The sequence below is a fragment of the Lolium perenne genome, chromosome 5, assembly GCF_019359855.2.
Source record: "Lolium perenne isolate Kyuss_39 chromosome 5, Kyuss_2.0, whole genome shotgun sequence".
NCBI lineage: Eukaryota > Viridiplantae > Streptophyta > Magnoliopsida > Poales > Poaceae > Lolium > Lolium perenne.
The window spans coordinates 250121454-250134704 of record NC_067248.2 but is presented as its reverse complement, the minus strand read 5'-3'; the positions used below and the strand labels follow the sequence as shown (position 1 = coordinate 250134704).

General features: G+C 43.5%; 2 protein-coding genes across 2 annotated transcripts; both read left to right on the top strand.

The window, feature by feature from the left end:
* Positions 1–2028: 2028 nt before the first annotated feature.
* LOC139831805 (uncharacterized) lies at positions 2029–3851 on the top strand (the record flags this gene model as incomplete). Its single annotated transcript, XM_071821140.1, has 4 exons — positions 2029–2129; positions 2514–3225; positions 3364–3505; positions 3590–3851. Coding segments are annotated over 3 exons (891 nt in total), but the record flags the coding sequence as incomplete, so codon positions are not given.
* Positions 3852–7104: 3253 nt separating this feature from the next.
* On the top strand, positions 7105–8554 carry LOC127302646 (uncharacterized). The gene has a single exon (XM_051333180.2). It carries the CDS (start codon positions 7414–7416, stop codon positions 8431–8433), a length of 1020 nt encoding a protein of 339 aa, XP_051189140.1. The 5' UTR covers positions 7105–7413; the 3' UTR covers positions 8434–8554.
* The last annotated feature ends 4697 nt before the right edge of the window (positions 8555–13251 follow it).

Below are 13251 nucleotides of genomic sequence, written 5' to 3'. Positions count from 1 at the left end.
AGTAGATATGTGCATGCATATGTTGACCTCCATGTAGGCATGCAAGTCCCATCTACGAACAAACGATGGGATTCATGTTTGAATATCTTGTGGAATATTTGGAACAACTTATCTAAATGTCTTATGGACGTTAGTACGAGAGAAGATGCTTTTATGAGTATATATCGATGTAACATGATCCCATGTGATAGCAGATATTTGACTCTACAATTTTTATAGATAAGTGCACGATACACCAAACGCGGAGAATAGGTGCCTAGGCTCGCCCACTTGCTATATATATCTAGCTCGCCGGATTTTTTTCAGCCCGAATGCAGAGGTAATTAGTGCTCTGTGAGTTGTTTCATCCATCATCACAATATGATTTTGTGCTGGAACAATATGAGGTGGCACATATCATAATTCTTCTATGTATATACACACCTATGGAAGGCTCACCTCTTGGGTATCCAAACCATGCCAAGAAGTTTGAAAACAGCTACAGTCGTCAGAGCCTAGTTTAGCTTGCATGCAGAGAGAACTATGAGCTCATAACAAGCTCATGTAAATGTAGGTGGCTTCAAATAGGTTGTATCATGCATGATTTCTATACAAGCACAAGACACATCAATACATCATGGACCGAAGAGTGGGTGTAACGTCCATCGTCCGTTGCAAGTTCGTTAGTTTATCTAGTCAAATCTTCTCATTATTTTCTACCTCTCCTTAGCACAGCAGTCAATGAGACCAACCTCACCGTTGGTACTAGAGTTGTAGAGTTAGTCGGCGTAAAACAGGGCAGTTGATGGTGCTGACCGTGTGTGTATCATAAATGAGGAGGACGTCGTCGAGGTCGAATATCTTAGCGGGTAGAGGGACGGCATGTTATGCTGCTTGCGACATGGCGAGATGTTGTGGAATCAGACGTCTAGCCGTATCTCCCACCGAGCGCCACCGACCATAAGAGGTCAATGATGGCCATGAGTGAGATCATTGCCGTACAAGACGAGCTCAGGTCAAGAGCTAGCGTAGTTTTATTAAAAGAAAGCAAAGTCCTGATCATCTTTTCCACTCTATGTGATGTAAACATGCATGTCAACGGCCTCACTGATGTTGTATAAAGGTACTTTTCTAACCTAGTTTGTTGATCGCATTAAATAGAGAATGTGTAGAGTCCATCCTGCTAGAATTCATGCATGCATAGGTTGTGTGACTATCGAAACCCATTGGAGAATGTGTCTCCCAGTCTGGACCAGTTGGGTCACAGAAAATATAAATATTGTACATGCATTCATGCAATGGTTGTGGGCTGTCGTAGCCCATTGGAGATACCGGTCTGGTATAGGGCCAAAACTTTAATAGGGAGCAACATGCAAAGGAGCATTGCAATGTTTAGTCCCACCTTGCTAAGCTAGGAGGAAGTAGAGCAACTTATAAGGGGAGATTTTTGTTGCCTTCTAGATAGTAGTAGAACTACATGCAGCGCACGTAAATAGCGCGTGCGCTCGCGTGAATATTCGCGACTTAAGACTTTGGACGCTTGGCGACGGCGCGGCTAGCGACCTACCAAATAATTTACATCTTTTTTTAATTAACTCATCAGAGTCGGCTCAACGTTTGGGCTAGGAGGTATAGGGAAAAACACTAGCTCGCAAATATAGGACGAGAGCAAATAGTTCGTTTTATTTTCCTCCTTACCAAAGTGTTAAAGCACTTTTCGGAGGCATGGGGTGGAGCTGAACTGTTCCATTCGCCCCCAATTTTACTTCCTTGACAACTTAACATCTACAGTTAGGCTTCGAAATAATTTCCATAAGAAAGGTTTCAAACTAATGGTTTGCAGTCTGCTTTCAGCTTTCCATGAATGCAAGTATGCTCCCTGTAAAGTACATGACATATATCCTTGGTTTCTTCTATAAAAACTTGGTATGCCTTGCTAGGTGAAGGCTCCAAGCTCAGTGGAAAAATAGAAATTGTTAGTAACAATGGAATACAGCAAGGCTTCAAACTAATGTTTTGTACTAGGCTTCAAACTAATGTTTTGTATACCTATTGGCTCTGGGCAAGAGAGTTTTCATCGTTGGAGATCTGAATATTGCTCCTGGTTCTATAGATAGGTGTGACGCTCCTCCTGGATTCGAGAAGCAAATGTAAGCCCCCTTTCTTTTCTTTTTATTGCAATTTGTTTGCATCTGCAATGGACTTATGCAGCGAAATGTTGGAACAGGAAATATGTTGGAACAGGAAATGTTGTATGTCCGAAAAGGATTTGATGGACCTTACCTTTTTTAAAGAACCGAAGTATCCTTTCACCTCGTGAACCGAAGTATCCAACTAACTAATATTTCTGTACTGCGATTTGTTATATTAGGCTGTGATACACCCCCTTACACGATAGATCGGTTTTACTGTTCATTTTATCTTTGCTTATACTTGGTAACACAACAACTCCTGGCCTTATGTAAAGGACTGTACTTACAGGCACAAGGAATACCAGTTGTAGTACATACATCATACTGACCAATTGTGTTACTCCAACATGCAGTATCATTCCTCAGTAAAGGGAAAAGTTGTGAAGTTGAAGGTGGCCCAGGTTTAAATATGTCCCAGGATCAAGCAAATGAAAGCTGCTGTACTGATGACCTGGAAAGCAAAAGTATATCCAAGGAAGAATTGTCAACTGGTATAACTGAGTTTTCTAAAGGTGGTGACCTTCCTAGTTCTACGTCAAAGCGGAGGAATCTTGATCATTGGATTCATGAAGGTCCAAGCGGCAACTCCCAAAATAGTAATGCAACATTACTGGCATCACATGGTATGAAAGCTTCTTTTTCTAGCATCAAGTCTATGTCAAACAAGAAGAACAAACATAATATATCCTCACAGCCAACAATCAAATCATTTTTTCGAAGACCAGAGACAAGGACAGGGGATGCCAATATCAATAGCTTAGTTAGTTCAGAAGATACAGTACCTGGTATGGATGAATTATGTTATCCAAATGATGATAGTCTGCCGGAGAACATTCAGTGTACAGCTGCAGCTGAAGTAGACCAGGGCAGCTCTATATCATGTTCACTTTCAACTGACAACTGTAATATTGCAACATTGGAGTGGCAAAGAATACAACAGAGAATGAAGATGACCCTACCACTTTGCAAAGGACATCGTGAACCTTGCATTCCAAGGTCTGTGAAGAAGGGCTCCAATATTGGTCGCCAATTCTATGTCTGTGGCCGTGCTCAGGTACTTTAACTTCAGTGTTTCCTACTCAGTCCATATAAGAGGTACAGTCATAATATGCTGTGCAGATTTTAAACATTTCTGTAGAAGGATGTAAACAATCGATATTTTAGAGTGACCACCATGTTTCTATATTTGCAGGGACCTTCATCAAATCCAGAAGCTAACTGCAACCATTTTCAGTGGGCCTCTGTAAAATCTAAAGGAAAGCGGCAATGACTCATTATGTTTATCATTTGTCACCGTCAGCGTGCAGGTCAAAGGGCTTCTTTCAGCCCTTGCTGTAAGTAATATCAGCAGTATGCTGCTGTTGTTGCTTTTGTTAGACAGTTTAGTTTGTTTTTATGCTAACATCTTTTTTTCCCAGTAGCCCTGGACACTTGTCAGCTTGATCTTCGTGCGAGTCTGCACCTGCCCTCATTTTGGAAGCAAGATGGTCCTGATTTAGTGCGAATTCATTTACTAACAGAGGTACATAGTTAATCCTTGTAGATTTCTAGTTAGATGGCCACTGTACTCAGTATCCCCTGCCTTTGTTGTAACTTGTAAGTGAATCAGACAAAACATGAGTCGCTGTTTGGTGACTAATAAAATGCCACTTGGAGCCCTCTTGTGGTTCTGTTTGTTGAGTCGTGGCTAGCTGCTTATCTTTGGAAACTAACCTGGAAAAATCAACTGAACTCAACTATATATTAATAGTTGTGATGTAGCTAATTTTAAAATTTTGTGCTGTAGCTAATGTTGGAGGTATGCATCTAAATGGTGCCAGTATTATGTAGTCTTGCTGTTGTGCATCTTTATCAAGAAATAAGTATCATTTGTGATGGGGGTCTACTGATACAGTCTATTTCGGACGCATATGCATCAAAGGATACAAGTCTATTTAATCTTCAACAGGTGGCATGCCAAGGCAGGCTCCTGTTTAGCTTCTTAATTCTTATTATAAAAATAATAACATAGGGGGATTTAACAAAGAAGAAGTAGCATGCAATCTGCTCATCTGTATTATATTCATGAAACACCTGTACTGACCAATAACCACCATGTGAAATGAATTCGTGGTTGATTGTCCTACATTTCCAGTAGATGGGTATGCAATATGTTGGAACAGGAAATGTTGTATGTCCGAAAAGGATTTGATGGACCTTACCTTTTTTAAAGAACCGAAGTATCCTTTCACCTCGTGAAGCGCAATTTTGGATATCTGGTATCTCCTACTTCTGCTAATATTTGGCGTTTGCACCTATCCGTTGTTCTGAATTATTTCTGGGGAATATAACATTGTTTTGGAGAGATATTTTTAGGGGATAGAAACTGTTTGCTCCTCCTCCATCTGGCATTGTGCTATAGCCTATGACTCCCTTCCATCCTGGCATGGGAAGCTGAATTACTCGAAACAACATAGCACAGTGCAACACTACCGGTGCCAGATGATTACAAGGAAGCTCCTGTTGGCTTGATGTTTTCCTTTTCTTCTTTATCTTCTGTTTTTGGGGTTAAAATACCTGTCCATTGCATGATGACATGGTGAGGCTCTTGTGGCTCACCGTGTGTCACACTGAGGGCCTTCATTCTAGGACATTTGAGAGGTAGCGGTTGATGCATTAACTACATAATTGGAGAAAAACAAAATCTCATTTTCATGGTTGATAGTGTTCCATGGTGTCTGATAATATGCAGCTTGGAGCGCTCTTGTGGTTCTGTTTGTTGATTTGTGGCTAGCTTATCTTTGAAAACTAATAACCGAAAATCCTGGAAAAATCAAGTGAACTCAATTAGGAGTATATATTAATAAGTTAAGATGGAGCTAATTTAAAAAATTGCTCTGTAGCTAATGTTGGCGGTAAACACCTAAACCGTGTCAGTATTATATAGTCTTGCAGTTGTGCATCTCTATCAAGAAATAAGTGCATTTGTGAAGGGGGTCTACCGATAGTCTGTTTCAGACACATATGCGTCAAAGGATGCGCGTCCATTTAATCTCTACCAGGTGGCATGCCAAGGCAGGCTCTATTTAGTTTCTTATTTTTTTTTCGAGTGGTAGTTTCTTAATTCTTATTATAAAAACAATAATAACATAGGAGGATTTAATAAATAATAATATGCAGTCTGCCCCATCTGTATTATATGCCCGATACACCAGTGCTGATCGCTAGCCACCTTGTGGAATGAATTCATGGTTGCATTTCCAGTAGATGTTCCGAAAGGATTTGTTGAACCTTACTATTTTAAAAGCACCAAACATTCTTTCATCTCTTGAAACACAATTTTGGATGTCTGGTAGCTGCTACTTCTGCCAGCCTTTGTACCTATGTTATTTTGAATTCTATTTGTGGAGTATAACTTCGTTTGTGAGAGATATTTCGGGTGGATATAACCTGAAGCCATGAACTTATTTCTTTTTGGAAAAAATCCGTTTGCTACTCCTCAATCTGGCATTGTTCAGTAGTTCCCTCCTTCCTGGTAATGTTACTATGTTGCACCCACGTGGCAGGCGTGGCCAGCTGAATTACTCGAAACAACATAGCAATGAGTAACCAATCACCGTTGCCAGATGATTACATGGAAGCTCCGGTTGGTTTGATTTTTCCTCTTTTTTTCTGTTCTTTTCTTGGGGTTAAAATACGTGTCCATTGCATCATGACATGATGAGGCACTTGTGGCTCACTGGATGACATGATGAGGTTCTTGTGGCTCACTCGGTGTCGCAGTGTGAGCCTTATTTGGGCCATTTGAGAGCTACTGATTGGTACTCTTCTTACAAAATCGGAGAAAAACAAATATTGTGGTTCATGTTCGATTGGGATCACACGGCCAACACTCTGGCCTGTTTGTCTCCGTTTTTCTTCCGGGAGATTTTTCGAAAGCTAAAACTGTTGATTGGCGCCAATCATGTACGCAGCTGACAGAGGCAACCTAACCACATGCTCCAGTCTGTTAAAAAGAATAAAGAGTATCATCTGCCTGATGCACCTGTTCTAACCAGTGGCCAGCACGTGTGATGGACCAATGTTTCTTGATCTCCAGTGGATGGGCATGTTTGAGATGTCTGGTAGCAGGCCGTTCTCCTGCACGTAATTGGCCTTCACGTCTACGTTACTCTGAATTCTGTTTGAAGAGTAGCTCTGTTTTGAGATAACTTTTTAGTGGTTATGATCTGAACTTTCCTCGAAAGAAACTTCTCTTTTGGAATGAAAAAAAAAAAGATTGTTGGACCCTTTGATCTGACATCGTGCTATAGTTCCTGCCTTCCTGGCAATGTAGACATGGCCAGTTCAATTACTGGAAAGGACATGGGGCCGAGTAACCAACTAGCGTTGCCTGATGATTACAAGTAAGTTCCGGGTGCCACGCGGATCCCTTCTCTGTTGAGTTCTGATAAACGTGGCCGTTGCATAGCGTGATGAAGATGTTGACCCATATTTGTTTGTTCAGTAGTCCATTGGTTCATCTGGCTACAGCTTACACGTATGTCAGTATATCCCAGTCTCTTCCCATTGGTCATTTAGCTGGAAAGTTACGCTTATCTACGTGCTAAACCAAAGCACCATCGTGTTCAAAAAGATGCAAACTGAGATGCCCAACTAACTCCTGTCTGCCAATAGACCACATGGCTTTTCCACCATCCCCTCCAGCAGGCTGCAGTCTACGGCTTTAAGGCGAATGCGGAAAAGTTACACCATTCCTGCTCATCGCCAAATTATTGAAGAACCGGCGTCCACACCTGTCATTGACCTATGTTGCTTGTTGCGCCCTGTTATTGTCCTCGTGGCCCTGATCCTGTCACCATCTTCCTCGAAATAAGTCGCCACCAGACCAGACCCCTATCATCAGCTTCTAATCCAAAGAAGAAAAGATCTTGCCCATGCTGCCACTACCGCCACCACACCTATATACCTAACGCCAGTCGGACCAACCAACACAACAGCGCAGATAAAAAACGCACAAGAACACGCCTTCAATTCCTCATTTTCATCGACCCGATCCCCAGCAAAATCAGCCAATATATATGATCTCCATGTGTCCACAGTTCATCCACAGCTAGCTAGCTTACACAGATCGAGTGATATTTTCGCGCCATCAATAATCAGCCAAGCTCTCAGTCGAGCTCACGACGACGACGGCGACCTCGTCGTCTCGTCCAGGTCAGAGGAGCTTCCGTTATTTATAGGGGGGCGTGAGCTGCGCGCCATGTCTTCCTCCCCCAATAGCAAGGGCACCGACAGCAAGAAGAACCCCCTGGACGCCATGGGCGCCTTCTTCTCGGCGCAGGTGGACCGGCGCAAGCTGGTGACCACCCAGAAGCAGGCGCTGGCGACGCGGTGCTCGTCGTCGGGCGACTGCGCCTTCCCGGGCTCCGACCACCGCCCCGCCGACCGCAAGACGTGGATGGCGGAGCTCGGGCCGGAGCGGCTGCGCGTGCACCAGGTGGTGTGGCCGGGCTCCCACGACTCCGCCACCAACAAGATCGGCATCCCCTTCATCACCCGCCCCTTCGCGCAGTGCCAGTCGCTGTCCGTCTACGAGCAGCTCGCCACGGGGTGCCGCCTCATCGACGTCCGCGTCCAGGAGGAGCGGCGCGTCTGCCACGGCGTGCTGGCGACCTACTCCGTCGACGTCGTCCTCGCCGACGTCAAGCGGTTCCTGGCCGAGACCGTGTCGGAGCTGGTGGTCCTGGAGATCCGCACCGAGTTCGGCCACGAGGACCCGCCGGAGTTCGCCAAGTACCTGGTGGAGCAGCTCGGGGAGGAGAACCTCATCCGGCAGGACGACGGCGTCTTCTGGAAGACCGTCGCGGAGCTGCTGCCCCGGCGGGTGATCTGCGTGTGGAAGCCGCGCAAGTCCCCGGCGCCCGGCCACGGCGAGCCGCTGTGGAGCGCGGGCTACCTGAGGGACAACTGGATCGACACGGACCTGCCGGAGACCAAGTTCGAGAGCAACCTCAAGTTCCTCGGCCAGCAGCCGTCCGTGGCCGACCGGCGCTACTTCTACCGGGTGGAGAACACGGTGACGCCCCAGGCCGACAACCCCGTGCTGTGCGTGAAGCCGGTGACGCGGCGCATCCACTGCTACGCCAGGCTGTTCCTCGCGGAGGTCTTCGCCAAGGGCCTCGGCGACAAGCTGCAGGTCTTCTCCACCGACTTCATCGACGGCGACTTCGTCGACGCCTGCGCCGGCGTCACCAAGGCCCGCGTCGACGGCGCGGCGTGACACCGACAGACGGCCGGCGTGCATGGGTTTGTAGTAATTAGAGCGGTGGTCGGGCGCGATTAGTGGAGTAATTTCTTCTTTCCTTCTTGGTGGGTTTTCGACGGCGTGTCGGTGTGCAGGGCAGAAGCAGTGTGTGTGTGGGCATTCTTTGTCATGGAATGATAATCGTGCTTACGTTCGTGTGTGATGTTGTATTTGGGGTTTACTGTATATACGGAGACGAATTGCATGTACATGTGAATAAGCAGAATTGTTTGTTTGGTGTGAATTGTTTGATATGAAGAGACAAGTGTTCATTACTTGCCTATGGATGATAACCACGAATAGTCAACTCGTTGCGTTCTTTGACGGTCTAATCAATGGTTGCAATGTTGTTACATCAACCAATGTTACTCACGGGCACGCGTTATGATCGAGCATTTCACGACGGTGGCCAGCTTCTTTTCGTACACTAAAATCACATCACGTCCATTTTAACTTCTGCTTTGTGCTTTGTTGATGATTTTTGTTACAGAAACTAATTAAGTCAGCACTCAAGTACTCAGCCATCTGTGTTGGGTTGGATTAGAGCATCTCCAGTCGCTTCCCTCAAAGGACGCCGAACTGAACGTTTGAGGGACGTGTTTTGTTCGTGCCGCGTTTAGGGGACGTCGCTCCCCAGTCACGTCCCCCAAACACCGCCCCCAAATTTTTTAAAGGTTTTTGAAAACACAACTATTTATTAAATATAGCATACAAATAAATATGTTTGCGGAGATTGTTTTCAAATTAAAATATAACAAACAATAAAACAACTAAACAAATGTAATAAATAGGGCTAGATCAAGGTGCCGCGGCATTTGCTGATAATCCTTTGATCCTCCACAAACGCTCAACAAGATCAGCTTGAAGTTGCTCGTGAACCACTGTCACGGATCTCTGCGTGCATGGCAAGGAAATCAGCAAAATCTGCAGGCAACTCATGATCAACCTTCGCAAGAGGGTCCTGACACTCATAGGGACCAACATGTTTCCTGGCATGATTCTTGCGGTCATCCTCATGATCATGTTGTGCATGATCACACAAGCCTGCATCACCTCCCACCTTTGATCGTGAGACCAGCTTAGAACAGGGTACCGAACAATTGCAAATTGAGCTTGAAGCACACTAAATGCCCGCTCGACATACTTCATGCAAGCCTCCTGTCGCGCAACAAAGTGGGAATTTTTCTGACCTGATGGAGCCGAGATTGTTTTGACAAAAGTGGTCCATGTTAGATATATACCTGGCAAGTCGTCGAGCACCTTGTGTGCGCGGATGTCGGATGGATTTGACGCCGCGTTCTGGGACGCTCTGGTGAAGCGGCGGCGGCGGAACGACCGGCGAGAGTGCCAGCCACGACGATGATGCCGACTCTCAGAAGAGATCAGCCGTCGAAACGGCCGGCAAATCCAGCGGCGGTGGAAGGGTGGGAGGCGTGGGAGGGAAGGAGCGACGAGAAAAAAAACGCGAAACAACGATTTATGGAAATAGTCGTCGACATGTGGGAGCCCGTCTCGCTTTTCGTTGTGTCCGGCATGCCCGGAGCGTCCCCTGTGGAGCGGGGACGGGCTCGAAGCGTCGGACACTGTATCAGGACGCGCCGGACAAAAAGAGGCTTTGGCAGACAGGGCTGGAAATGTTTTTTTTTCGGTATGCCCCAAATCACTTTGGAAGATGTTTTGGAAGACGGACTGGAGATGCTCTTAGATGCTTGGTAAACTACTTCCACACGAATGATCCGACCGCACACATGTGGCGAAATTGCAGCAACAAATTTGCAAGACATGAACCACATGGCGTCCACTTGAATATGTCCCAATCGATCTCCCAATCAGGGTCCTTTTCTCCTTCTTAACTCTTATCCATTCGATCACGTCACGGCAACAAATTAGATTTCCTCCGATAATAAAGCAAATGTAACATTGATATGCGCAACTAAATACTCTTTCTCGGAATGTGAGACATTCAGCCTCTACTTTGATCCATGCACGTAGCCATATAGTGTAGAGTTTTTAACAACAATAAGAAAGCTAGACATCAAAATTGAACAAATCAGCTAATAAAAGAACCCGGAGGCTAACCAAAACGGGTTGCCTTGCCACAATTTCTTCACTAATCTATTACAAGTCATACGACATGAGACCGAACAACGAAACGAAGTACACCCCTAGACAATGCCCCCAAAAGGGTTTGAGTTCAGGATTTTCATCTCGAAGTTGTGCTTCAAGGCACTACCTCTAAAAATGCCAACGCATGCTAGTCCACATTGCTCAATCTAACTTGAAAATAATATTATCTATTTTCACATGGAGTATGCACAAATATACCATTGACCTCTGTATTGTCTACCAACATTTTTTTCTAGCAAAACCCTCAAACTTCTCTAAACAAGATGCAGAAAACATACCGTGGCACTCAACACGATGCATTAGGTGGATGTGTACCTATTTGATTCCAGTGGGTGGGAGAAAGGCATTGAACATAAATTTATTACTAAATCTGATTAGCATTACAATCATCCCCCGACAATATTCTATGAGCATATGCACAAGTATATTTTCTTCATCCCGACCACAGACCTGAAGGGAGCATACGAGGCTGGTGATAGGCCCAGTCAAACGAATAAATGGGCTTGGGGCCAAAAGAAATTACAATATGTTGTACAAAACTTTTATAATTTACAAAAGGTTTTTTTGCATCTTACATGATTAAGAAATGTATTTTCCTTTTATTTTTGTTCAGTTCCACATCTAGTCCACCCTAAAAATATGTTGTACAAAAATGGTATATATATTTATTGTACTTTATATCATTATTTTTTTTATAAAGGGTGATTTATTGAACTTGAACTTTTGCACCAAGGCGGTCCAAGTCATAAGAGCTAACATACAGTATGTGCATAGTTAGGATGCCCACAACCACATGGTATATATCTTTATTATATAGTTGCAATGCCTATCTTCCAATATAATCACTTACGCCTAATTAAATTGTATTTATACCAATAGTTAATTCTTAAATTATTTTTAATATTTGAAAACCCATATAGTGTATACAATTTGTGGTAAAGATATGTAAAGCCCGTATGATCTAACTAATATCTTGATAGAAGTTTCTGGTATATGACTAACTAACCAGATTTGTTGAGAGTTGTGGAGTATAAAATGAATCATTTGCATGCTTCTTTCTTTGTACTAGGTATAATGTGTCTTATAGGTCGTAATGGGCCCATTAATATGTGCATGTTCCCTATACTTAGTATTCACATATAACTACTTGTCACAATGACCAACAAACATGTGCCACCTAGGCCCACATCAACAAAGCGCCGTAATCAACGAGTGCATGGGTTTTGGGTAATTATTGGGGATGGTTAGGTACAATTAATTGGTTAATTTCTTGCTTTCCTTGGGAGTTTCATCGGTGTCTGAGGGTTGGCGTACTCGTTTGTACATCTCATAGCAGAACTAAAGTGTGCGTCTATGCGTTCATGTTGCCATTGTTTACTATCAATTGATTTGTGTTGATGTCTTGTGTGTGATGTTGTTGTTTGGACTGTTGTGGAACACATGCAAAATGTAGACATAATGATAGAAAATGTAGGGTAAAGCTATATTTTTATTATTTAGAACTCTGCAGAAAATATATGTAGAATTGTGGTGCCTTGCCCCTATATATATAGAGGTTCATTTCGACTTTTAGTCCAAAACCAAACACTTCCTTGAAACCCAATATTTTAATGCATACCTAAAGTGCCCATTTTACGATTTTTTGTGATGCCCAAAATAAACCATATTTATGAACACAAATTTACACTTACATATATATATATATATATATATCATTTTTATGTATATGTACAAAAAATAAACTTTCTTAAAATTGTGAAATACATTTTTTTGAAAATACACATCTACATGTATATTGGGAGCTAAATATTCACATTCGTTTTACCCGGCTTACTACAGGCCCAAGCGGCAAATTAGACTGCTCTTAATGAGATGGAAATCAACCTGGAAGGATATTGAAATATTAGCACATGCTCGTAATTAACATAAGGAATAAAGCTAATCGCACCATACCTTTGGCCCAAAGAGGTCCTGTATGTTGTCGATACCATAGAGAATCATTTTTGGCCTTGATTAACAACAAAACGTGGTAAATACATATTCATTGCAATTTGATAGATGAAGTTAGATCCATTTCTTGCAAGTTGCAACATATATTGCTCGACAAGTACTTCATCTTGTTTAGTTTTATTTCCATGCACTTCTACTCAACACATTAGTTGCAAAAAATGAGATACCGATGATCGAACCTCAGATACGTAAAGTATCACGCGGCAAAGGGAATCAATATCGTATGTTAATGGTTCGTTCGATCACGAAGTCATCGTTGAATATGTAGGAGCCATTATGGATCTCCAGGTCCCACTATCAGAGTGGTGTCTTGATCATGTCTTCATAGTTCGCGAACCGTAGGGTGACACACTTAAGGTTTGATGTCGTTTTAAGTAGATATGGAATATGATATGGAGTTCGAATATTACTCGGAGTCTCGGATGGGATCCATGACATCACGAGGAGTTCTGGAATGGTCCGGAGAATAAGATTCATATATGGAAAGTCAAATTGAAAGTTTGGGAATAGTCCGGTGTATTTTTGGAAGTTTCTAGAATGTTCTAGAACTGTCCGGAATATTTCACTATGGCAGGTGGAGTCTCCCATCCTAGCCAACCCACTAGGTGGGTGGACTCTACCTTCTTGGCCGACCACACCAAAAGGAAAAGGGGGAGA

What these genes read in the sequence shown, in the direction of transcription:
- LOC127302646 (XM_051333180.2), top strand. Translation starts at nt 7,414, where the DNA reads ATGTCTTCCTCCCCCAATAGCAAGGGCACCGACAGCAAGAAGAACCCC.